At 36.8% G+C, this 27199-nt stretch overlaps 1 protein-coding gene across 2 annotated transcripts in view; it reads left to right on the top strand.

Annotated features, from left to right (window-relative positions):
* The window catches only part of LOC121425579 (huntingtin-like), a 56962-nt gene that overhangs the window by 19095 nt on the left and 10668 nt on the right, over positions 1 to 27199 (top strand). For both annotated transcript variants that reach the window (XM_041621672.1, XM_041621671.1), the window contains exons 19-48: positions 138 to 298; positions 912 to 1132; positions 2256 to 2385; positions 3303 to 3421; positions 4401 to 4508; positions 5382 to 5459; positions 5861 to 6081; positions 6755 to 6824; positions 7575 to 7736; positions 9311 to 9366; positions 9737 to 9885; positions 11392 to 11528; positions 12066 to 12182; positions 12831 to 12953; positions 13489 to 13697; positions 14303 to 14454; positions 15702 to 15847; positions 16482 to 16673; positions 17124 to 17227; positions 17589 to 17722; positions 18783 to 18981; positions 20162 to 20288; positions 22013 to 22138; positions 22729 to 23187; positions 23607 to 23784; positions 24106 to 24177; positions 24487 to 24807; positions 25198 to 25289; positions 25725 to 25948; positions 26916 to 27030. In XM_041621672.1, coding sequence (XP_041477606.1) covers positions 138 to 298; positions 912 to 1132; positions 2256 to 2385; positions 3303 to 3421; positions 4401 to 4508; positions 5382 to 5459; positions 5861 to 6081; positions 6755 to 6824; positions 7575 to 7736; positions 9311 to 9366; positions 9737 to 9885; positions 11392 to 11528; positions 12066 to 12182; positions 12831 to 12953; positions 13489 to 13697; positions 14303 to 14454; positions 15702 to 15847; positions 16482 to 16673; positions 17124 to 17227; positions 17589 to 17722; positions 18783 to 18981; positions 20162 to 20288; positions 22013 to 22138; positions 22729 to 23187; positions 23607 to 23784; positions 24106 to 24177; positions 24487 to 24807; positions 25198 to 25289; positions 25725 to 25948; positions 26916 to 27030 — 4702 coding nt within the window. The remainder of the gene's footprint in view (positions 1 to 137; positions 299 to 911; positions 1133 to 2255; positions 2386 to 3302; positions 3422 to 4400; positions 4509 to 5381; positions 5460 to 5860; positions 6082 to 6754; positions 6825 to 7574; positions 7737 to 9310; positions 9367 to 9736; positions 9886 to 11391; positions 11529 to 12065; positions 12183 to 12830; positions 12954 to 13488; positions 13698 to 14302; positions 14455 to 15701; positions 15848 to 16481; positions 16674 to 17123; positions 17228 to 17588; positions 17723 to 18782; positions 18982 to 20161; positions 20289 to 22012; positions 22139 to 22728; positions 23188 to 23606; positions 23785 to 24105; positions 24178 to 24486; positions 24808 to 25197; positions 25290 to 25724; positions 25949 to 26915; positions 27031 to 27199) is intronic.

Raw genomic sequence — 27199 nt, 5'->3', positions numbered from 1 at the left:
ATTGAAAGATTTTGAACACATACAGTGTATGGTGCTATAAGAATACTATCAAGATCGCTTCCCTTTCAATCTCATAGACCCCAAAAGTAGTTTTATTAACCAGGATTTTATTTCTGTTCCTGTATTTTTCCCTGCAGTATTGGAAGCACAGGCTGTGGAGCGAGTGCTGAGGAGCTGGCTGGAGGGACTGGATGTGGGAGTCTACCAGTGGTTGTATCTCTCCTCACATCCTCAGTGGGTATGCTAGACCTCGCAGCCCAACATGACATGCTCCAGCTGGCTACCAATCTACTGCTAGGTGAGGATGTACATGCTAATATTCCGTTTTTATTACGTGCTTTATCACATTGCTTACCACATTGGAATGACCTGTTTAAGTAATGTTACTTTGGTCATTTGATTCTTCTTTGCCTACCTACATATTGCGAATGCACAATCTCCATTTTCTGGGGAGTATTGTAGCAGGGCACAGTCGGGTATCCATTAAAGATCTGGGATGAGAGTGGCAATTTGTAGATATATGGTGGGATATGAACACAAGGTGAGAGTTGGAAATGCTACAATGTTACACTTCCACTATGCATATGTATGAAATTATAAGTGATAATATCCAATTAAAAAATTATTAAACTTTTTAGCTTTCCAATCTCTTGTGTTGTAATTCATGTTCATGATCATTGTCGAGTTATTATCAGTTTGAATATAAATATAATGTATTTTAGGATAATCTTTATCAGAATATTTCATGAGCTAATCAGAATGTTGTATAGGTTTTAATTTTACTTTTGATTCCACATGCAAACGGTTATGTACTTACGTGCGTTCACTCAGATGTGACTTAAACCTGCCAAAGTCTCTAGAAGACACATTCCAGTATGCTTATAGTTTAGATGTACCCTGGCCTTTAACAGGTGCTGCTGCTAACTCACTCAAGGGCAGCTCCTCCAAGAAGAACGCTTCTCCTGCCACCTCCCCATCCCAGGAGGCAGAGGGGAGCGGAGAGACCTGGCAGTGTCTCAACAATCGGCTCCTGGTCCCCATCGTGGAGCAGGTCCTGCTCCATGTCACGCGACTCGTCAGTATCTTCAGTCATGTGATTGATAACCACCAACCGGGTCCGGCCAAGTCACAGGTATGGAGGATCCGGTAAAATGTTGTTTTTAAAGACAGTGAAATTCTGGTTTTGAATGGGAATTATAGAGGAAACTGTTCAAAATTGATGATGATAGGTTCTATATAATGTACATATACCTAGGAAGTGTGGCAGGTTTCACAAAACTTGTTACAATAATAAATTTGCAATAATTATCTTTTAATGAAATTGTATTGGGCATACCAGGTGGAAACTATTATTTTGATTTTGATATTCTATATGCCAATTGTTATATATTTTCAACTAGATGTGTAAAAGGTATTTATCATTTTCATCATTTCAAAAGAATTTTAGATATCAGCATGAGATAGAATGCCACTATGCACATCCAGCAAAATAAGTTTATTGTATACCTTGATGGATTGAGGCATATCACAACTCAATACTGTATGTAACATGGTTTGTGTTTGATTATATGCTTTTTGGAGAAATATTAAATAACAGCTTTCTTTGAAAAAAAGACATTCCAATACAGTTTAAAGCTACTGAAATCCTTCAATCTGGTTGGCTGATTTGTTAAAGAAATTGTGCATTTGTTGTTATAGCAGGGTGGGTGTTCCATAAAGCTGTTCGTAAGATACTAATGACTTCATGCATGACTGGTGATACTTTCTTTTGTTTTGCGATATCCCTTTATAATTGATTTATGACCTAAGAACATGTTCCAGTCATGCGTAAAGTTTTGCGTATCTTTACAAACAGCTTTATGAAACGCCCATCAGGTCTTTATATAATGGGACCATTGTGTTTGCCGTAAGGCATTGAAATTATCAAAATTATAACAAGAACAAGTTGATGCAATTCTTGTTTATGTCACATGCCCTCACACAAATTAGCATACATGGGACTACACCAGAAGTTTCCGCCTGGCAGTTCAAGCCCTTATTTGGTCTAATTTGAATGTGAGGGCATTTGTATAATATCCTTCCTGTATATGATGAATATGAATTGATTGCTCTGAAAGATTATTTCCATCTTTTCCACATCTTCAAGACCATTCTTGGCAAGGATATAAAACAAAAACAAATTACTGTACAGTATGTTACTTCTGACATCTTAGATATCTGTTAACTGTATGTACATGTTTATTTATCCCTAACAGACTGCGCTTCCATCATTACCAGCTGGTCCTTCTCTAAGTCCCATCAAGAGGAAGAGTAAGATAGGGAGAGACAAAGATACACCAGACCAATCACCAGCAACCCCTCAGAACCCTAACAAACCAACTCCAGGTAAAAGAACTTGATCATTCCCTAATCATACAATCCTAACACATTCTTAGTCCTATCAAGAGGAAGAAACAAAGATACACCAGACCAATCACCAGCAACCCCTCAGAACCCTAACAAACCAACCCCAGGTGAAATAACTTGATCATTCCCTAATCATGTGATCCTAACCCATTCTTAGTCCTATCAAGAGGAAGAGAGAAATATACGCCGGACCAATCACCAGCAACCCCTCATAGCCCTAACAAACCAACCCCAGGTAGGTGTTTCATAAAGCTGTTCATAAGTTAAGAGCAACTTTAAGAACGACTGGTGATCCTTGAATCTTGTGGTAAATGGTATATTCATTGGCGATGGTTTAGCGCATAAGAAAGGTTCACCAGTCATTCTTAAAGTTGCTCATATCTTACGAACAGCTTTATGAATACGGCCCCCCTGGTAAAACTTACCATGTCATCATTCTCTACCACTTCAACGAGATATCAGCAGAGCTGCCAAGTAGTACGGATTTTCCGTATTTAGTACTGAAAAATGAGAAGAATACTGATGGTTTCATGCAAAATACTGATTTCTCAAGTTTCAGTTTTATGTGTCGTCCTATGGTATTTCTTTGAAAATACTGATTTCCTCGCGAAAATACTGATTTTCACCTTTCAAAATACTGAAATGTTCTTGTTCAGGTTGGCAGCTCTGTATCAGAATGACTGAAAAAGTTGAATTAGATCTGTTTTAGGGTAACTGCATCAGTAATACTTGTTTTTAGAATAATGTAAATACATTAAAATCCCCCTTTCTTTCACTCTCTCACTTTACGCTCCCCTTATCCTATATTTTCTACTTTATACCATCTCTAACTCTAACCTTATCTTACCACTATCTTACTATGTTTCTGTTCCCTTTATTCCACCATCTCCTTCCAGATAAGTCTGATGCATCTGAGGAGAAGAAGTCCACCAAGTCAACCTATGGTTCCTTCTATCAGCACGCCCACTACATGAGGTTATATGAAGTATTAAGAGGAGCATATAAGAACTATAAGGTACTGTTCTCGCCAGTCTAGTTTTGTATTTTTTTAAATATATATTTTTGTAGTGGTAGAATCTTAACGGTGTGACTCTTGACTGAATTTGTAAATTTTCTCACTACGTCTGCTGCTGTGGACCACAGTTACATGTATGTGTTGATACATTTATAGATAATCTCAGAATTTTTTTTTTTTGGGGGGGGAGATTATTGCTAATAGGGTCCCATAACACAAAGCTTAGCGATCGATCGTACACTTGATTTTATGATTGATTGTACATGGTAGTCAGTGGAATCAATTGTAGAAAAGTGTTCTACGATCATTGCTAAGTTTTGTGTTGCGGGCCCCTGGTGGGGTTTAATTTTATGTTTGCTGGTCAGAATTTTTTAGAAGTAGAAGGTTCTGACCACTGTAGTGACAGAATTTCCTGTTTATAAATCTGGTCAGTCCTGGTCAAAACTTTTAGTTATCTATGTAATAATCTAAGCGAAGAATGTTAATTAATTTTCTCTGATAAGTAAGATCATTCAAAAGAAACTGACATGACTACCATATCTCTTTCTCTTGCAGGTTGCTCTAACACTACCCAATAAAAAAAGCGCAGAAAAAATCATACTATTTGAATATTTTCATTCTTAGAATAATGCACCACCAGCCAGAAGTATAGCTAGAAATAGAATTGATATCTTTTTTCAACTACTAGTATTGTGAATGATTTTTTTTTTCTTTCAAATTTGTTACTATATGTACATATATATTCACACTCTTTATAAATCTATTCAGAGACCCCCAAAGAGTGATCTACCTATTCTACAATTATTTGAATTTTAAATTTATTTTAAGGCCTATTGCCCAGGCTAACAAATATGATTATTGATGAGATTTAAATGTGATATACAGGTGTTATTTTTACCTCCAGATATTTCCTTTACCTTCAGCTTATAGAGTTACCATCGATTCCTATTTCTCCTGTCTCTAAATTTGTCATCTTTAGGCTACATTAGAACTCACCAAACCTGACAAGTTTTGTCTCTTGCTAAAGATGTCATTATCGTGTCTCAGTCAGCTACTAGAGCTAGCTTCTATCACAGAAGTCGGTCATGTAAGTTCATTATATCATTTGCTTATACAGTTTTCTTAAAAATGGCAATTACATGAAGATTTTATCAGTCTTATTCCAATCTCATTCAAATTTTTGCCCCATTGTGTAAAATTGGCAATAACTTTGTCATCCAAATCCAATGGTAACTTCGATGAACTTTGGGATTTTCATTGACTGTTGAGAATGGTTACCATGGAAATAACCATTGGATTGCAAATTTAACATAGTAGTGAATTATATGGAGCAGGACCCAGTTTTGTTTTTGGTTATGGTGCAGTCACATTTCGCCTACAATGGCCGTAATTTTTGTACTAGCTACCTGTATGTGGTTCGTATAGAAATCCATAAACAGCTGTTTTTGACTCACCGTGCGATTATCGTAGGGGAATGTGACTGTAGCATTGATCTACACCAAAGAGTGAGATATATATTGAAGATGTGTATTATTCAAACACCATTGTGTTCATTCCGCGAGATAACAGATTTGTTGTACTTCTAATATTAATAACAATTACTGGATTTATTGCACCTTTTCCAGAGGGTGCATAGTGCAACCTCTGTTACCCTAGTTTAAGCTCAAGCTGCTGTTTCTTGAATTCAGTGTATCCAAGGATTAATGATGCTAGGTGGGTGTTTCATAAAGCTGTTTGTAAGCTACGAATGACTTAACGCACGACTGGTGACCCTTTCTTGTGCTAGATGATACATCCCTATGTCATTCATTTAGGACATAAGAACATGTTCCAGTCGCGCGTAAAGTTGTGTGTAACTTTACGAACGGCTTTATGAAACACCCACCTGGTACCCACTTTATCAGGTTGGTTGAGTGCAGTGTTAACATGCATGCATTTTTTCTTTTGTTTACTTCCATAGTACGTTGAAGAAATTCTGGGCTACCTAAAGTCCTGCGTCACTATTGAACCCACGATGACCATATTGTGTGTTGAACAGGTATGTATTTTGTCGCTTTATGAGAGTACACATAATTTATTGTAGGAATAATTAAGTTCTTATTGATAAAATATTCCCAATATGTATCATTCTTAGTTGTTTATTGCAGTGTATGAATGTTTGTTTATTCATTTCACCAAAGAATGCTGGAAAAATATTGAGAGGATAAATTTAGTTAAATGAAGGAAGAAAAAAAAAGAATCTCTGTAATACAAAGTTAGTGAGAAAGAAAGATAGAAAGTCGGTTGTATATGCCTTAAATATATAATGTAATCTTCATTGTTATGAGATAATTCATTATTTAACATCTTTTTCAAATGTTCCTTTTACTTTTGGATGCTCACTATTGATGTGTGATGTTCAATTTTAATCTGAATTTCTTTTTACAATCTTTTATCCAGCTGTTGAAGGCTTTATTCTTCACCAACATGGCCAGCACCCAAGAACTCTCCTCACCTCACCATGCCCGAAAGACCGGTAAAGCTGCTCGTCTGACCTCCAACATGAAACCTGGGCTTTATCACGATTGCTTCATTGCACCATACACCCAGTACACTCAATGCCTGGCTTCAATGGGGCCAAAGCTTACCACTACACCAGATGCAGAAAATGAAAGCATTGGGTAAATTAATTAATTGTGATCTCTTTTTATTGATTATAATCAACTTTTTTAGAAAACTCACAAATTTTTACAAACTTCAATGATGTTAATTAATTTCAACATATCTCTTATTATTTTTTATTTTTTTATTTCACTTTTTATTTCTGTTATTACTTAATTGTGGGAGAGAATTATTAATGGCCATTTCCCTTTTTCTGTATACACTTACTATGAAAAAGTGTATGCTTAAGTCAGCAATACTTGAATCAATGTCTGGTTATGTTACAAATTTACAGTATTGATTTAATTGATTCAAATATTGAAAACTTTGCAGTATCAAAGACTAAAAGTTCTGAATTAGTTTATTTGAATTTCTATTATTATTTTGTTTCCGTTTTATTTATTTATTTTGTTTTATTTTTACAGGGTAACCCCATCAGTAGTCTTGTACTGTTTTCCATGGGGCCCTGTAAACAAATATTTACAATATAACAAACAAAGAAATTACATAAGGAAATAAAAAATAGAACATCAAAAATAATCGTAAGTGAATTCATGGATAAAAGATGATGGTACATGAGTACAATGTAGGGAATAACGTTAATCAGCATTACAAAAGAGGAAATTCAAATAGTTATAAGAAATAATTCCTGATGATTTCCTTGTTTACTTGCCATTTTGTCATATTCCATAGGGTATTTGGTTGGATCAAAACCAGGGCAGACAGAAGAGCTAGTCTATCTTCAAAGAGCAGCAAGGATAAGGTCAGCAACAGGCACCCAATTCACAAATTACTTGTCAGTACTAACAAATGACAAATTTCTATAAAAAATATGATATCATCTAATGAAATGCCTTGATTACAGTAACTGTAGCAGTTGTCACTTCTTGTAAATTGTAATTGATGATAAGTCTTGTGAAATGGAGACAGGTCCTGAAGAGCAAATTTTACTATGTTTAGATTTCCTGTACATTACCTGCTGAGTGAGAGCTTTCCTGTGTCTTTGTGGGAGTTGTAAAAGTGAAATGCAATGTACAAATACTGTGGATTGTGGAATATGATGTGAGAAGACGACGTGGTTATTTTCTTCAACCTATTTATCCATTGTCATTGATATGCAAACTGTTTTGTTTGTTTAGAACATCCTTATTCCCACTTATAAATTCTTTGTGTTTGTCACTCTATGTACATTTATTTCTGCATTGCTTAAAGGTTTTTGTGCTTCATGCGTTGCATTAAAGCAGTTAGGAATATTTACATATAAGGTCTGGGCTATATTGTATTAATTAATCTTATTGTGATCATTATTATTACAATGAAAATATACAGTGTGAATTAATCTTATGATTATCATTATTACAGTGGAAAATGTGCCATAAGTGTGTGTTGTTATGCCACAAACAACAAATCCTCTTTGGATCTTGTTTTTGACTACGTTGTTGCACCTTCACACTTATCATCACATAAGCTCTCTGAACATACTCACTTGCTCACTTCTATATTTTTTTCGTAGACTGCAGTTCAGAACTACATTCGTCTGTTTGAGCCTCTAGTAATCCGAGCCCTGAAGCAGTACACTGTGAGTAGTTGTGTGGTGCTACAGCAACAGGTTCTTCATCTCCTAGCCCAGTTGGTCCAACTCAGGGTCAACTATTGCTTACTGGACTCTGATCAGGTACAGGACTATGTAGGATCTCCTATATGATATCGGTTTTTATTGTGTGTCTTGGCAGAAACTTGTGTGTAGGACCCATGCATGGAACTTAGTTTTGTATGTGGGTATTATCAATCATATACTAGTACGGTACATATATGAGCTGTACAGGTGCTCCAATATCATATATATGAGCCATGCATAAATGAGTTGTACAGGAACTCTGATATCACATCGGTTTTCGTTGTGAGCCATGCATAAATGAGCTGTACAGGAACTCCATTATCATATAGGTTTTCATTGTGAGTCATATATGAGCCATGCAGGAACTGCAGTATCATATCAGGTTGTGGTAGGTGTTACATAAAACTCTTGTAAGTTAAGATCGACTTTACAAATGACTGGTGATCCATTCTTATGCTCTTATTCAACATTAATGAAAATTTTGTGTATATTAATTCCACAATGAAGGCCATCAGTCATTTGTAAAGTCGCTCATAACTTAAAACAGCTTTTTGAAACACCCATCTGGATTATCAAAATCGTCTGTACAGTAAATATAGATCTTCGTAATTTTTATGTGGCAACTTGGTTCATGTTGTCATCATGTCTTTTTTGATAGCAGAAAACCAAGAGAAATAATTTGAAAAGGAAAATTTGAAGAAACTTGTTTGCTGTTAAAGTGATAAGAGTTTTTTTTTCATTACTCCATGTAATTATCTCATGACGAAAATCTTGCTTTGAAGAGCAGTATACCCCAAGTTTCCCTTATCATCAAATCTCTTCTCAAAACCCTATTGCCCTCAAGCATGAAATTTAAGTATAGAAACACCTGTTTCTTGACCTCGGTCCGAAGATAATACACCCCAGCATCAACGGTCACAGCAGGGGGCCACACACGATGGATTGCAATGTGTGTAGTTCTGGTGAGTGCATGGAGTTCCATGTATACACGCGTTGATAGAAACTTTTTTCTTCCTTTCTTTCTTTTTCTTTCTTTCTTTCTTTCTTTCTTTCTTTCTTTCTCTCTCTCTCTCTCTCTCTCTTCCTACCTTCCTTTCTTTCTTTCTTTCGTTAAGACTGTATCGTTGCGCGAGTGAACGGCATGCATCCCATATTTTCTTGCTGTACGGACAGAAACTAGATGGGATGCATCGCGGTCCTTGCATGCTAAGCATACCGTAATTTTTATTCCGCATACTTTCCTTATTTCGAGGTCGATTTTCTTCGTTCGAAATTGAAAATGGACTAGTATTGGATGTCTGAATGTAATATGCCTTTGAAAACGTGATTAATATCGAATACAATAATTTCATTCCGAAGATCCTTCTACAGGCAGACAAGTCTTACGTAATAGCACAGCTGTTGTTTATCATTTCGTCCTTGGCTCAACGCTCGTTTGGCTGGCCCGTGGTGGTGAAATGGAGACAAGGGGATTACCTGGCCAAGATGGGTTTATCGGGGTTGGAAATGTTGTTTGAGATTTTCCAAACGAAAAACGGGGTATACGACCGCAGTTTGCAGTCCGAAGCGCGGTCGAGAATCAAACGGGAAATTTTCGTAATGTGTCTTTTTGTTCTGTTTCTATTTAACAGATTTTCCTGAATTTTGTTATCAAGCAGTTTGAGTACTTAGAAGAAGGGCTAGTCAAGTAAGTATTATATATTTACATGGCAAGTTTTTATATTCGCATTTGGTGTACTGTAGCAGATAAAAGAACTATTGAATCATTATATTTTATTTTTCAATATGCTTGGTCATGTATGATCATGGGGATAGTATGCAAGTACATAGAAAGAAAAACGAAATAAGAGTCATATTCTTTTGAGCTCATCTTCTGATACAATTATGATTTTTAAATTCAATGCAGTTTTTGATGCAAATACCACTTTTTATTCTAATATGCTGAATGGAATATCTAGCATGCTTGTACAAGAGCACTCGTAGTAATTATATAATGAACATTCAGGAAAGAAGGGGCAACCATTGGCAGTTTTATAATTTTTTCTTTTATTTTACAGGGGATATGAAGTGCTAATTCCACATATCTTCAACTTCCTTGTTCTGTTATCGTACGAGAGGTTTCATAGTAAACCAGTGATTGCAATGCCTAAGATTATTCAGCTGTGTGACGGTATCATGGCCAGCGGACAGCAAGCGTCGACCCACAGTAAGTGGTCGTCCAAATGATGATGAATAGATAATGATGATGATGTTGATGATGATGATGATGAAGATGATGGTGATGAAGATGATGATAATGATGATGGTGATGAAGATGATGATAATGAGGATGATGATTATGAACATATGATTATGATGATGATGATGTTGATAGTGATGATGGTGATGATGATGATGATGATGATGATAATGATGATGGTGATTAGATGATGATGATGATGATGATGAAGATGATAATGATGATGATGATGGTGATGAAGATGATGATAATGAGGATGATGATAATGAACATATGATTATGATGATGATGTTGATGATGGTGATCAAGATGATAGTGAACATATGATTATGATGAGGATGATGATGTTGATCGTGATGATGGAGATGATGGTGATGAAGATGATGATAATGAGGATGATGATAATGAACATATGATTATGATGATGATGATGATGATGATGTTGATGATGATAGTGATGATGGTGATGATGACAATGATGATAATGGTGATATTGATGAATATGATGATGATTTAATTTGAGTGATTTTTGTAAATTGTGTTGCTCCTGATGATTATATTGCATTGGCAATGTCTTCTCTACTAAGTTAATCCTTTTACTTTGAGCTTTTAATAAAACATAAGGAGGATACTTGAAACTTTGTTTTATCATCATGAGTAAAAAGTAATCTATCTATATCCATAATCTTAAGTCCTTCTTGAGGATCACTTGAGGGTGTCGTGGTCTAGTGGTTAGGCTCTCGTCTTTCAATCAGAGGGACGTGGGTTTGAATCCCAGCCATGGCGTGTTTTCTTTCAGCAAGAAATTTACCTGATTGTGCTGCACTCAACCCAGGTGATGTGAATGGGTACCTGGTAAGATTTATTCCTTGAATGCTTTAGCACCTATTCGGCAGCTCAGCTACAGCCAGGGTAATAACATGATACCAGCTATCAAGCGCAGTACCCGCAGTAGAGTATATGCAATTAAGCTGCGCTATACAAATGGAACATATTATTATTATCATTTCAAAAAGGTTTTGTCAGCAATTTTGTCTGACCCATTTGATCTTAGCCAATCAAAAGCAGAAGCTTATAAATAGAGTCAGTAAAAGTAAATCTACAGGTACATGTATTAGTTTCAAGAAGTGCCCCCCCTGGAGTGTTTCATGAAGCACGTTGTCAATGATTTTCAACCACTAATTAGCTCTTAGCCAATCAGATGCAAGGATTTACAATAGCTTGTAACAACAGTCAGTGAAAATCAGATATACCTGTTTCATGAAATGCACCCCTCTTGTATATCTTTCCAAAGTCCATGATTTCTTTATCCTGTGGAAAGAAAGAGTTTCATAGCTTGTTAATGATTTTCCATGACTAGTTTTGTCTTAGCCAATCAGATGCAAGGATTTGCAGTAGCTTGTAACAATAGTCAGTGAAAGTCAAATATACCAATTTTTCATGAAATGCTCCATGTTGTCTTTCTTTCCACAGTTGTTCCAGCTCTGAAGCCTCTAGTCCATGATCTGTTCATCCTGAGAGCCAATAATAAATCAGAGTCAGCCAAGGAGTTGGACACTCAGAGGGAGGTGGTGGTTTCCATGCTGCTTAGACTCATTCACTATAGTCAGGTAAGGTATCTCATGAATATTATCAGCCCCATGATCTAATCACTATTACAGCTTTATGTTTTGGCGCTCCGGGGCCGTTTCATAAAGCTGTTCGTAAGTTAGGAGGGACTTTAAGAATGACTGGTTATCCTTTCTTACGCGCTAAACCATCGCCAATTTATTATACCATTTACCACAAGAAAGGATCACCAGTCGCTCAGATTTGTGAAACGGCGCCCAGGTGTGAGATCCCATAGCAATCTCAAAGTATTCTCAGATAGAGGGATCTGTCTCTGGTTTTCAGTGTGATTACAATAGTGATTATGACTATATACAACCAAACCTGTATGTAAAGTCCATACAGGAGAAACAGAGAAAGTGACCACTGGAGACAAATGACCTCGTATGACACATACTCCTTTCAAATGGGAAACAGGTTTGGTGGTCACTTACGGTGAATTTCACAATAGTCAGGTGGGCACTGAGGGGTTTGACTGTATATATCCATTCACGTAATTAAAAGGTAGTTCAAATTCTTGCTATGGTAAATACATGCAGGTCCTGGAGATGTTCACAGCAGTCCTACAGCAGGCACATCGCGAGAATGAAGAAAAGTGGAAACGGCTCTCCAGACAAGTTGTAGATATGATACTCCCTCTCCTGGCAAGACAACAGGTACTGTATATTTGAACTCGGGGAATCAAGATTTATATGCATTATCATAATCAGTATCTGTGGTTCCTCAAGGCGCCCTGATACCGTCATAGTGCAACCACCAACTGATGACTATTGCAATTCATTTCAATTATTCATTAGGTGAAAATCACATGAGTAAATATATACATTGTAAACTGTGAGGATCAAGCACCCTAGAAAAGCCATTGGCTTGAAAATTAGGGGGATCCATAACAAATAAATGACAGTAGCAATCAGATAGCAATTCATACTTTATCTTTATTCAAAAGAATATCACATCCCACTGTATGGCAAACAGACAGTCATACTTTCAGACAAGGTATAAATTAATTCTATTGTTCATTATAATGGATTTGATTAAGATTTAATAATACATGTTAAGTGAAATCTTTGATAGTATTCGAGAATTGAGTAAGAACTGGGTAACTTCAAATTCTTTTGACATTTCTTATTAATGCATTATTGCTGACTGGAAATTCTTGGCGGCCACAAGTCACTTTGCTTTTTTGTGGCAACTTGGTGTGCCGTTTACCCAGTGCTGTTAATGCCACACTGATGTATGTAAATGATGTGCAATAATAATTCAAAGTCGTCTAGTTATTGGAAACTTCTCTTTTTTCCCATCAGATCAACCTAGACACTCCAGCCGCTCTTGATGTTCTCCATCATCTGTTAGGGACTGTGGCTCCCAGCTCACTCAGGCCTGTTGATATCCTTCTGAAGGCTCTTCTCCTAGTTCCATATGATCAGGTAATATCATTGGCTTTAAATTTAGTATAGGGACAATATGTATACTCTGGCATCTAATGTTCTAATTTCACAAAAGTATAGTGGTGGTTGATTTTTTATCAGCTAATGATTCTTTGTGCAAATGTGAAAATTGTGTATTTTTATTTATATCTAGCACCCCCTTTTAGTACAGTTTTATTTTTCTTTGAAAAGGACCTTTTTAGCACTGAACTTACAAATTTAGGAATTAGATATCAGAAATCTACAGGCAAATATGAAATTTTCAGCCCAATTATCCTGAAAAATAGTATTATATGAAAATAAAGAAAGAGCTAGCACAAACAGATATTTTGTTTTAATCTCACATGCAATCATTATAAATCTTCATGCAAAATCACAGAATTCATCAAGTAAAATTTAGTTATATTTCATATATGACACATCATCTGGCTTTTATTCGTCTCATAGCCATTATTGTAATCATATCAAGTATCAGCATCACATGTATATTTCAGTCATCAGCATTACTAATTTTTTTGTCATTATCAATTTCCAGGTGAGTGTTGTATCCATGCAGCGATGGCTAGCCATGGCTCTAGCTCTGTTGGGTGTCTTGACCACGCAGTCAAAGGAGGAAACCATCCTGTCTCGTCTCCAGGAGCTAGGTTTGACCTCTGACCTCTTCATCTGCGTATTGGATGCCCAGCATACCAAGGAGGACGCCCTCAACGCCAATATGACCCCTCCTGAGGAAGTTCTGGCAAGGTTAGTTTCCCATCTAGTTTCATCGTTTTATGTAGTCCGGTTTAAGAATTTTGAAACCCTTATCAATGTTGGAAAGAGGTATTTTCATATCAGTATAAGGTTGGATTGCAAAAGTTTAGTCTGTTGCAAATCTACAAGTATGACAAAATGTTAACCTTGATAATCAGGATCAAAATGTCTCTCTACTTCAACCGTTTATTATTCAAGCCAAAAGGTCGTTTCCGATGCTCTATGGGGCTGAAATCCATGTTAAAGTTTGATTAAGTTAGATAATGTGGGAGTAAATATGAGCTCAGAACACGCATGGATGTAGATAGGTACATTATCTGGCTGTTTATTAGGTAATTTTCCAAGAGTTATGACAGCTTCTGATCTCTGCTGTTTTAGCTCTCAACCCGTACCGGCTTGACCTGGCGGAAATCCCCCCAACTCGCCGGGATCCGAGTTCCAGTCCGGCCCGTCTCCCAGCATTAATTCAAAGCACAGAAAATAAATGATCTATCTCCAAATAAACACTATTCCTGATCAATCTATAAACAAATATTTGAATGTTCTCACCCATTGTACAATTTTATCATGATATCTCTTATTTATTGTTTCTGAAGGTTCTTGTTGCAAATCGTAGGGTTTACTGTCACCACTGTGCAAGGTTTCAGATCCTCAAAGTCCATAGATGGGTCAGGTGACCAGTCACATGACTTCCTAGCACAGGAGCTGTCCAGACTGCTTCTCTCTATGACACACATGTTCAAATCTGGTGAGATCAAATTCTCTCTCTCTCTTTCATTTTTTTCTGCTCTCTCTCATTCTTTCTTGACTTAAAGGGGAAGTTCACCCTGAGAAAAAGTTTATTGTAAAAATAGCAGAAAAAATAATAAAAAATATTGCCGAAGGTTTGAGATAAATTCATCAAATAATTAAAAAGTTATTAGAATATCAATTATTTGATTTGTGACGTCATATGCGAGCAGCATTCCTACATAGCGAATGGTAAAAAATCGATGAGATGTCATTTTTTCAGAAAATTGAGAATGGTTTTCACTGTACCTTTTGTATATCAATAGACAAATCATTTCACACCCGATCATGAATAGAAAACAAAATTAATTTATCAGGAACCATAAAAATTTTTGAAATTCATGCATTTTATATTACATAACACATGGGGCAGCTGCTCGTTTATGACGTCACAAATCCAAAACTTTGAACTCTAATAACTTTTTTACTCTTTAACGGATTTTCCTCAAACCTTCACCAATATTTTTTACTATTTTTTCTGCTATTTTTACAACAAAGTTTTCTTCAGGGTGAACTTCCCCTTTAAATTTTATTCATTTATTTTCACATACAAACCAAAAGTATCATTCTCATCCCTACTGTGCCTCTTTTTAATTTTGTCTGTAATGAAATTCATTTTTTTTTTCTTTTTGTCTTTGTTCTTTGTTGTTGTTTGCATTTAATATACATAGAAATATTAACTCCAATGGCTTTAACATGAGAAATTAACGTGCAATATCATATTTTCACATTGTAATTCCTTACATGCCATTTTGAGAAATTAACTTTCAAAAGGTATTAATGTTTTTTAACTTTTGTCAAGTTTCTTCTGATACAAATATTGGAACAGTTGTCTTGTCAAGGAAAAAAATATTACCGTATCAATTTGCATTTAAAAAAAATGCTGGAGAATAAAGGAATCCTAAGCGTAAGTCTCAGGGGATAAAACTGTTGTATTGTTTCGGTCACACACCTAGTGCCTGAGACTAGGCATGTCTTTGTTTGAGTTAAGAATCAATGTGCATATTCACCCTTCCTGTATGTCCATGTACATCACTGCCTCACTGACTTATATCTGCCCGTCTTTTCCCTCTTTTTTGTTTTTCTATGACTGTATAAGGCCTTTTCAATATTTCAACTCATGAACTTTTTTTGTTTGGTCATGAAATATCTTGCAAATGCTGACTTTAACTTGAATCCCCCTCCTCACTATTCTTCTGTAATCAGGAACATTTAGGAAAGTTGGGGTGATGATGGCTAGTCTAATCGCTAGACCTCAGCAATCAAAATGCTGGTTTGCTCTGGACAGTTTGAATGAAGCATTCCATTCACTTATACAGACAGACCCAATACTGGTGCTACAGTGGTGTCAGGTAAGATAACAATGAGGTAATGATGATGATGATGATGGTGATGATGGTGATGATGGTGGTGGTGATGATGATGATGGTGGTGGTGGTTGTGGTGATGATGGCGATGATGATGTTGTTGGTGATGATGATTTGATGATGATGATGATGATGGTGATGACGATGATGATAATTTTTGACCAAATAAACTCATTGCAAAATGTGGATGATGCCTGAAACATTGTAATTCAGACAATTGCTTGGTTGACCTTACATAACTACTCTCTTCCTTTTCCAGCTTCTATTACTGCTTTAAATTCAATCCACAAATTGCAGGTCCAACACATCCTCAAGAGACAATGCTCTCTAAAAGACATTTTATAGATTTATCCACTCATTAAAACAAAAGGGTGGTTATCCCAAAATTTCCTGTACAAAAGTCTTGTCACCGCCTGCAGGGATACAATCCTTGTATGTCACTATTCTATTTTACTCCTCCAGCTGTTCCTGCTTCTACACTTCCACTGTGAATAGTTGGTGACATTGAGACAAGATTATCTGGCAATTATAACAAATAAAAGAGTAATTCCCCCAAATTGAGGATGTTAATGTGACAATACAAAATTTAATACTTCGCTTTTCTCTATTTCACTTCCAGCTGCTCCTGCTACTCAACTTTGATTCCACTGATTGGTGGATGCGGATCCTGCACACCCCAAAGAGACCCCCTCTCTCCAAGTCCCTATCCTCAGGGAGCCTGGATCACCTGGAGACAAACTTGGAGACGGAGCTCTCCACCGCAGAGGAGGTGGTCAAGCAAGGAGCACTTGTCCTTTTCTGTGATTATGTGGTGGGTTGCGTGCAAATCATTTAGAATATGTACATCAAACCTCTTATGTTGGGGACCTTTGTGAAATAATTTGTTTCTGTTTTTCAGTTTATATGTATATATGGAAAGCTCTAATTGCTTCAGCAGTTCATGGTGAAGTAAGGATAGAAAGAAATGCAGGTCAGATGTTAAGAAAAGTTAATTATTTCATGGAATGCCAAGTAGAGTACTTTATTGAAATCATAAAGATTGTTAGGTAGGGATGTCACTTTATCAAGACAATAGCCTGAACCATGATTGCTCTTTTACTCTATTTTCAGGCTATAGAGATAACCTCTTTTGTGTGGAAATTGACTCGTTCTATTTGGTTGAAGTATCCATTCCCTAAAAATGATAAATGAACTTGCAGTACCATGAAATGTTTGAAAAAATATGATTTGTACAAATCTTTTTTTATATTTCTTTTTGCAGTGTGAGAATGAGGCGGATGCAGAGCCTCTAACATGGCTAGTTGTCAACCATGTTAATGACATTGTGCAGCTCTCCTATGAACTACCCGTTCAAGATCTTGTAAGGTAAGCTTTTAGTATGATAATGCACCTTTTTGTAAGATGCAAAGTGCATGTCACAAAGAAAATAATATGCACGTAGGTGTAATATTTCATAACTACATACATACATAATGAAATTTGTAGAGCTGTTATTTTATATATTTTATGACAGTTTGTACAAAGCAGAGAGTTCCAAGTTTTGTGGGCTGCAGGTGATAAGGCCCTATCACCCATTTGTTGAAATGGTACACTGTCACTCTTGTTTTATGATTAATTACATGTATTTGAATTAAGAAAATTACATGCAGGAAATGAAATGCCTCTTACCTGCAAGTGTTATCAAATATATTTATAACTTTGTTTGATGTTTCATTTTCTTGAATAGTGCAATTCATCGCAACTCGGCCGCTAGCGGTCTCTTTCTTCGTGCAATAAACATTCGATTCAATCACATGAACAACCCTTGTCTTGTGAGACAGACCCTGAGGTTGCTAGAAGGCATTCACCTTACGCAGTCAGGTTAGTGGTTCAAATCTCTTATTAAATGTAACATCAAATTAGTTCTTGACTACTGCATCATGTCAGAATTACTTTGTGGGAATTTGTGTTGGATGGTATGGAGTTGTGTAATCCTCAGTCACTGTTCATTTCATTATATATAGATAATATTTGTGTAATAATCAAAAGATATAATATATACATGGAGAATTATTTTTAAAGATATGACAAATTTGCTATTTTATGTTGGTATATGTAGTAAATTTAATTGCAGTGTAAAGGTTATTTGAAGATGGTGATGATGATGGTGATGATGATGGTGATGATGATGATGATGATGATGATGATGATGATGATGATGATGATGAAGATGATGATGATGATGATGATGATGATGGTGATGATGATGATGATGATGATGGTGATGATGATGATGATGATGATGATGATGATGATGATGGTGATGATGATGATGATGATGATGGTGATGATGATGATGATGATGGTGATGATGATGATGATGATGATGATGATGGTGATGATGATGATGGTTATGGTGATGATAATGATGAATGGTATTTGCAAAGTGCAGTCAGTCTGTTAGATGTAGGCCATGTGTTATAGATATCTACCTTCAATTTTCCCAATACTGAATCACCTTTTTATGCAAATATTAGTCTCTCTCCCACACTGTGCTGCACTCATCCCAGTTGAGGTAAGTTGTTTCCTGGTAGGAATTTATTCTGTGATGCATGTAATAGCTGTTCTAGTAACAAAAGCCAAGGTATTTATACTGCATTATTGCAAAACGCTAAGGAAACTTCTGATAATGGAAGTGATAAGCAAGTATAATTTCTCGTGTCGGTGCATGAACGCCCTTAACACTGCATTATCGTGCATTGCATTCGTGCAAAAACGCCCTTAGCAGCACGCATAACTGTATTGCGTAAGGGCGTTTCTGCACTGATGCCATGCGCAAAACTGTTTTGCTAAGGGCATTCTTGCACCGACACAACAAATTATAATCATTGCCTATGGGATATGATCTATTGTGAACGGAATTTGTGACTCTTTTTTGCAGGTATGCTTCTGACCCTCCTAATTGAGAAGTTCCTGACAACACACTGGCAGTCCATTGCCAGGGTGGCTAGTGGGCTAGCATGCAGGAGAGTGGAGATGCTACTAGCTGAGAGGGTGGATCAACACACGAGGGCGCAACTCACCCATGAGGAATTGACGAAACTGGAAGGCTTTCTCACTTCAAATAGGCTCGCTCAAAAGTAAGAATATGTAGGGGGAAAGAAATTCTTTTGCTTTTACCATGATTTGATTATTTGTTTACATGGAAACCTGTTTGGTCTGTATTAAAAATGATGTATTTAGTTTCCTGTGAACCATGATTTGAATATATTTTAACATGGCTAATTAACAAATTATTGTGTAAACACATCTGTGATTAGCTTGTTTTTTTTTTCTTTTTTCCTTTTGTCATTAGCAAGCTTTTTAAAGCTTTCTACATATGCCCTTTTTTTCCTTTTTCTCTCTTCATATCTCTCTAGAAATCATAGATTAATGTCTTTACTAAGTAGATTAAAGCTTAATCGGACAGTAGAACAACTGGCTCCATCTCCTGATGATCTACCAAAATGACTTGCAAAAGAATCCTGCCAATTTCTCAACCATAACATTATCATCTCTTTCTCTCTTCATATCTGTGTAGAAATCAAATTAAAGGTCAAGTCCACCTCAGAAAAATGTTGATTTGAATCAGTAGAGAAAATTCAGACAAGCACAATGCTGAAAATTTCATCAAAACCGGATGTAAAATAAGAAAGTTATGACATTTCAAAGTTTCGCTTATTTTTAACAAAATAGTATTATGAACGAGCCATTTACATCCAAATGAGAGAGTCGATGTCACTCACTCACTATTTCTTTTGTTTTTTTATTGTTTGAATTATACAATATTTCAATTTTTACGAATTTGATGATTAGGACCGGATTGCCTGAAGCACAAAATGTTAAAATAATGGAACTCCAAGTGTTCAAGGAGGAATGAAACTTCATATCACATGACAATGGCAAGAAAATAAAAATATTTCATATAATAAAATACAAAAGAAATAGTGAATGAGTGATGTCATCAGTTCCTCAATTGCATACCGACCGGGATGTGCATATAACTGTTTTGTGAAATGAAGCGAAAATTTAAGATGCCATAACTTTCTTATTTTACATCCGAGTTTGATGAAATTTTCAGTGTTATGCTTGTTGAATTTTTCTCTTTTTATTCAAATCAAGTTTTTGTTGGGCTGGACTTGTCCTCTAAGTAGAATTAAGCTTAATCTGACAATAGAGCAACTGGCTCCATCTTCCCCTGATCTACCAAGTGACTTGCAAAAAAATCCTGCCAATTTCTCAACCATCGCATTATTTCTTTCTCTCTTCATATCTCCATAGAAATCAAAGATTGATGTCTTTATTAAGTAGATTAAAACTTGATCTGACAGTAGAGGAACCAGCTCCATCTCCTCCCGACCTACCCAGTGACTTGCCAAAGAATCTTGCCGATGTCTTCCTTGATAAGGTATACTTGGACTTTGTTTCAGAAAAACTGTTTCCAATGACAACTTATTAGCTACTGAAGCTAATTTGTCGTCAATTTATTTAATGGGGCCATGATTTATGGAGTTTACTTGCATTCAAGTGCATTTACGGAAGTATTCTTATGATTTTAAAGCTTGATTGTATATTTACAATATGTACAATCTTCATATATTATGAAGTCCTCTAATGTGTTATGTAAGTATGTAGGTGTATTCATTCGGAAAAAAATTAATTATTTTTTTCGGGGGCTCCATTTTCAATTTTTTGTAAAATTTCGGGGGCTCCATTTCTACCTTTCGGGGGCTACTTTTTGCATTTCGGTTGCTCTTTTCAAATGCTTTTTTTGTATTTTGAGGAATACCTGTTCACTTATTAATGAATTATTACTTATTGTTTAATATTGTAGGTTTTTTTAAGTTATTTTTTTTCATGCTTAGAATCTTGGATGTGGGTGTTTGTGTGGGTGTGACTGAGGGTTGAACTTGGATATAAATGAATTCAATATCTAATTTCTACTCCATCTATTCTAGTACAATAACCTGTACTCAGCCATGTGATTAAGGCCCACATACCCTAACTATTCCTGAAGTCTTTTGAAAACGCAGATCTCCATGAAAATTGCACTTCTCTATGGGGGAGTCTAAATTTGGTGAGAATGAACTCATTAATAACTTAAATATACATGACAATGAAGAAATCATCAAACTTTGTTGGCAGTTTTGAATAATATACCCGAAATGTAAACTCTGTCTGAAACAGAAAATCACCATCATTGAGGCCTTTACTGAGCGAAATTGTCCCCCAGAGCTCTGGCAGAGAGACAGAGCTCAGGCTGGCTAGCTAGCTAGCGCCAATGCGTGAGCCTCCCGTCGGCCTTGTAAAATAGATGGAGCTTTGTTTGATGATTTATTGCCGGATATTTACCTCATCCCCTATAAAAATAAAACAAATGATTTTTAAATTATAATTAGCAAATACGATCAGTTATTTTGGATGTTACTAGGCCCTTTTGAAAAGCAACGCCGAATGATAACTCACCAATGCAAGGTTACTAGACTCTGGGATTTATTTCCTGTGTAATTCGAATTATTTTATCACAGAATTGTGATATCTGTAGGGGAAAATGTGCGTTATAAATTACACATGGTGGTAGGCATAATGGACCCCTATACATGGGACTGTTTCCCGACCGTTGCGTTGATTTTTTTTTTCATACCATGTGTATGGAAAAACGTGGTACAGGAAAAAAGATGCAATTTCGGAATTTGAAACTGTGCTCCTCGCTATTTCCAAGGCTTGTTCATGATTTTGAGTGCGTATTTTTTATTGTATTTAAATGTTAAGTGGAGCTCGAGCATATGGCGCTTGTGGGCCGCTGAGTTATTATTGCTCGGCAATAATTTCGGGGGCGACATTAAGATATTCTGTCGCCCCCGAAAGCACGATTTTGGGTGATTTCGAGGGCGACTTTAGGCATTTCCGGGGCAAATTCGCCCGCCGCCCCCATGTATTTTTTTCGCTGTATTCATTATAAAATTTAAAAAATCGATATAGAGATAACAGAATCCAGTAGCTAGAGTAATGATATATCTGAAAAATGATTTGAAACAACATGCTGTTTTCTAGTACTTTGTACAAAATGAATTTTTATCATAAATTCTTTTTGCTCCATGTTTTAACCAAAAATAACATGTTTGTCTCCAGGAGTGGTATGTGTCCATTGTTCAGTCCTGTTGCTGTGGAACCAGTCCATCTTCATCAAGCCGAGATTGTGCTACCATGCTATCAAGATTATCCTATGAAGATATCATGGCTATTTTGACACTAGAGGTAATTTCAATCAATATTTGAAGTTAAAGTGGTGCTTATGGATAAGGGGAAGATTTGTTCATCAACCAGCAAAGCCATGTGGAGCATTGTGGCCCAGTGGATTAGTCTTTTGAGTTTGAAACAGATTGTTGTGGTTTCGAATCCCAGCCATGGCATAGTTTCCTTCAGAAAGGAATTCATCCAGTGTGCTGCACTCGACCCAGGTGAGGTAAATGGGTACCGGCAGGAAGTTATTCCTCCAAAAGCTGTGTGCACCTGAATAGGTAGCCTAGCTTATCGGGGGTTATAATAGCAGGGCCTGCTGGGAGAACAATTTTCTGAACTGAAGTGGCTACCCTGGGTAAATACACTGTTATTATTTATTATTATGTTTTCCGAGACTTTAACTGTTTTAAATGGAATTTCTGTGTAGCATCTCTGGCCTCTTTATCCAATTTTGATATTGCTTTGTGTATGAGCTCTTAGTGGCAAGTTCGAACTGATACCCTGAATAGAAAAAATGTATGTCATATATCAGCGTGATTTTCATGTTTTGTGCAGCCAATGTATTTTTTAATGAATTTTCCCTCAACATTCACATATTAATGTAGGGCTTTGACCACACCCTGATTGGAGAATGCATCAGCTTGGGATTGGCACGCACCCAGCTCGGAGCACCTGAGCATGCTCAAAGCCCTTCAAGTGCCCAGCCACCCAATGCTACTCCAACAAGTACCACGCCCTCATCAAGTAACGAACACCCACTTCAGGCAACACCAGTTGACGCCCTCCTGAAGGCAGCCATGCCAACCCTCGTCACACACCTGAAATCATTCGCTGCTCTCGTACCTCGGCCTCATCGGATCCTTGAACCGGGTTCAGAGAGACAAGATGCAAGGGATTACTGTGCAAAGATGATGGAATGTTTCCAGGATGGAGTGTGGTGTCACCAGCTCAATGATATCGTGGCAGCATTGGCTAGGTATTTCCTGGCCTGTAGGACGTTGAAGATTGATCTCGATATAGAAGCTTCTGAATGTATGATGTCTCTGACGATTGCATCATTAGAGGTGAGAAAACTTATGCATCCCTATTTCAATGATTGTATCACATCTTGTTGTAGAGGATGTTACCACAGCAAAGTCACAAATTCGGACGCCTATTACATAAATAAAATGCTTACTTTATCCAAGAGATTTGCAAGGCCTCTTGTATGCTTAGAGTATTTCTTTTTATTTTATGTAGTTAATGGTTGTTGTAGTCAAGTTCACTTGACTACTTAGAGAATGTCAAAGCTCCAGTTCCTCTCCAAAGGACCTGGAACCTGTAACCCAAAGTTCAGTGACTGATTGTTGATTTAACGTTATGTGGTCTATTAATTCATTTGTAAATTTGTTAACATATTCTAAAATAATGCCTTTATAGTAATATCCTTCTAAAGTGTTTAATTTGGAAAAAGTTATCATATCTTTTGTTTTCTTTGATCCAGCTGGTGAGTTGGAGTATATCAGAAGGTAAACCAATATCCTCGGCACAAGCTCTCCATTCCATGGAGTGCATCGCTGAAATACTCCAGCATCCTGAGCTCTCAACTGTGATTGGTGATCCAGATCATGTGACCTGGTTCTGTTCAGCTATTGGTTGCATCTATCACATCATCCAAGCAGGTGTGTCGCAGATCAAATTCTTGTTCTGTTCTTTTTCTAAGATGAAAAAAGTATTAAAAGTGGGGTTCACTTGTCCTATCAGGCAAGATGTATATGAATATGATTTTTCGTGAGAGACGAGTACACCTCACTTTAAAGGTAAAAAATTGCAAGAAGTAAGAATCATGTATTGGAGAACACCATGCAATTTAGCTTGAAATAGAGTGAAAATTACTGACTATATGTTTCATGAATTGTTCACCGGCCATTTAAATCTCACCGTTTCTATATATCTCATATGCAATACCGAGGATTTCTATATTGATTTTCATCTGTTACCAGGGAAAGTCTGGAAGGAAGAGCATGAACCATTCACTGTGCCAAAGCTTCAGGAAATGCCAGGATTAGATTTAAGTAAGCAAATACATATGTCTCCATTTCTATCAATGTCAAAAAATGTACTACTGCTGCTGCTGCTACTGCTACTTCTACTACTTCTTCTACTGCTTCTGCTACTACGACGACGACTACTATTACTGCTACTACGACTACTACTAATTCTACAACAGTAGATTAATAAGGGTTTATGACACCACGTGATGTGTTCAAATAAGAATGTGTGACACAACATTATTAATTGTCTATGATTGAGTAATAAGTTCCATTGGCAGAATGAAGACAATTATTCTAAAATACTTTTTTTTTCATGTCCTCCTCCTCCAGGATTTGATCATCAACTCCAAGCCTGCCATCGGATCTCTGAACTTGTGGAACTCTTGAACGAAAACACCTTCCCCAAGGAGCAGGAAGCCTTCCTCACCAAGACCCCTCAATTCCTGAGGGAGCCCATGAAAAGCGTGATGGTTGGCCTTGCTCGCTTGCCCTCAGTCAATGGCTTCGCAAGGACCCCTCCCATCCTTTGGAAGATGGGATGGTGCCCAAGCCCCCTGGAACGTGCTCAGACCAACCTGCCTCCTATACCCTTGGAGTTCCTCAAAGAAAAGGCCGTTCTCAGAAGCTTCATTCAGAGGGTCAACTCAATAGGTAACCATTCTGTCATGTGTTTTACAAGTTTGAATATTGTACACAAAGGTCATTACATCCTAAGAGGGATTAATATTATTAATATCTTTGTTTGAATTTTACTTGGAAAAAAAAGCGATATGTATGGCATATGTTTGAAACACTATTTGCCTGCCCAACTTTTAAGTTGTCATGCTTTGTTCATGGCATGGGATGATTTGAAACATATTGATATGTTAAAAGAATCAGATATTTAGAATTATATAATTTGGTACAGTGATAGTTTGAGAGCATTGTAATTTTATATGAACTGGAAAACAGAAATGAAGCATTTTGGGAAGGTACTGCATTTAGGATGTCAGGCATACTTAATGGAATGTTTGTAATACCCTGTCTATTTGTCATTTTTAGGATGGACAAGCCGTTTTCAGTTTGAGGAGACCTGGGCTTCACTGCTAGGCTTATTGAACCCTGCTGACAATCCTGAAGATGTCATGGTTGAGGTAAGGTTATGATTACTGTATATCTACATGAAGGGACCAATTAAAAAGGCTGTGACAGGACGTGACTGTAATCCTTATCATCACTGTTATTACTACAATCATCACTTTCATCATAATCATCATAATCATCATTATCATGATTGCTATCATCATTATCATCATCATCATCATGTTGAGAAATTTATTATTTTGATATTTAGCATCCATTAAAGTATATGCATATATACAAGATAAAATAATAAAGAATATGCAAACTTCAGTACGATGATAAACAAAAAATTGATAATGAAACATACACATGCACTAAAAAAAAATTAGTGGCTGCAGGGCATCAGAAAAAGCCATTGACCCGTCAAAGCTGACTCCTTCAATTAGGGATCAACATTTTTATCATCATTACTATTGATAACATCATGATTATTAATTATACTATAGGAGGAGATGGAGCAGAATGAACTGATGTGTTTAGCCATACGAGGGATCACCTCCCTGCTACTGAACACCATCCTACGCCCCTCGGCCGGCAACCCCACCAACAGTCGACCCCTCTGTATCCCACGACACGACAGCTTGCCCTTCCTTGCCACCAAGAAAGGTCAGAGGTTAGGTCGACTCCGAGTCCTTGTCGAACGAGAGATGCTAGCTATGCAATCAACAAGGTCAGTCACGTGTTAGTTTGTTGGACGGTTCATGTCCTGCCCTCACTCTTATACCCCTTTCATAAACCCAATTAAAATGAATTAGGCGGCTAATAGCAGCATGATTTGGTCGTAAAATTGGAGGAGGACAAGAGTTATCCGCATTACTCTGATGCTGCTATTATCCGCATAATAGCGGCATCGGGATAAGATTTTGAGTTTATGAACGCATTTCCAAATAATGCGGATAATTGCCATGGTGCGGTCACAAGGTCACCCTTTTCCAACACAACCGCATCGGAGGGGCGTGTCCATTTGTCATGGCGATTATCCGCCTTTTTCAGGACGGGCACTCGTAAAAATAATGCGGCTTATTTTCGGAGTTTATGAACGCAATTTTTATTGAATTATCCGCATTACTCTTAGGCGGCTAATTGGAGGATAGGTTTATGAAAAGGGTATTTGTTTCTTATGAGCCCAAACTCACAAAAGACTTTAAGGTGTTCACACTGGCGACTCATTCATGACTATGTTCATTTTAGTGTGTTTGGAAAACCTTGTGAGCTACTTAAAACCTGTCAATGGTTTAAACCTCCTTTGTGCTTTTGGGTCACTGGGTTTGCATTTAAATTCTGGACTTGATATAGTCTTCAGAATGAGAACTCTCTCCTCTCTTTTCTGTCTCACCATTATCATTAATGTGCCTCTTTTTTTTCTTTGTTAAATTTTTTAACCTCTTGGTTCTTGTTAGCACTAACCATATTGTGATCACTACATTTCTGCCATGTTAAATTTTGTGGGTTCACTTTTCAGTGTTTGAGTCATTTCTTCTCTTAGAACTTTATGTTTATCTTTATTCATTCCATTTCCACACAAACTCTTCCAATTCAAAGCATGGTTAATGAAGCTCATTCTTTTAAAAAGTGAACAATGTTCACTGTGGCATGATGTAATACCTCAACCGTGTTTACTTTGCCTATAAACACAGATCTCAGAAGACCTTGGTACCTGCTACAAGCACAGCGATGGAAGGACCGTTTGATGAGATGCTGACAGCTAACATGGAGACAGAAGGTAATCAGGATGAATTCACATTGGGACAGGTAAGGCACTCCCAGCCTTTTAGTTTATATTTTAGAGATAATAATAATTATGCTTGCTTTTATAGTGCTTTACTCTTGCTGAATTAAAAGTTTGTAGTATAATGCATCATAACTTGTCCACGCACTGCGAAGGAATAAATTCCTCCCAGGTCCCCATTGAACCTAGTTG

This window comes from Lytechinus variegatus, chromosome 12 (genome assembly GCF_018143015.1).
Source record: "Lytechinus variegatus isolate NC3 chromosome 12, Lvar_3.0, whole genome shotgun sequence".
NCBI classification, from domain to species: Eukaryota; Metazoa; Echinodermata; class Echinoidea; order Temnopleuroida; family Toxopneustidae; genus Lytechinus; species Lytechinus variegatus.
The sequence above is the reverse complement of the archived record's forward strand: the minus strand, read 5'-3'. Positions and strand labels throughout refer to the sequence as shown.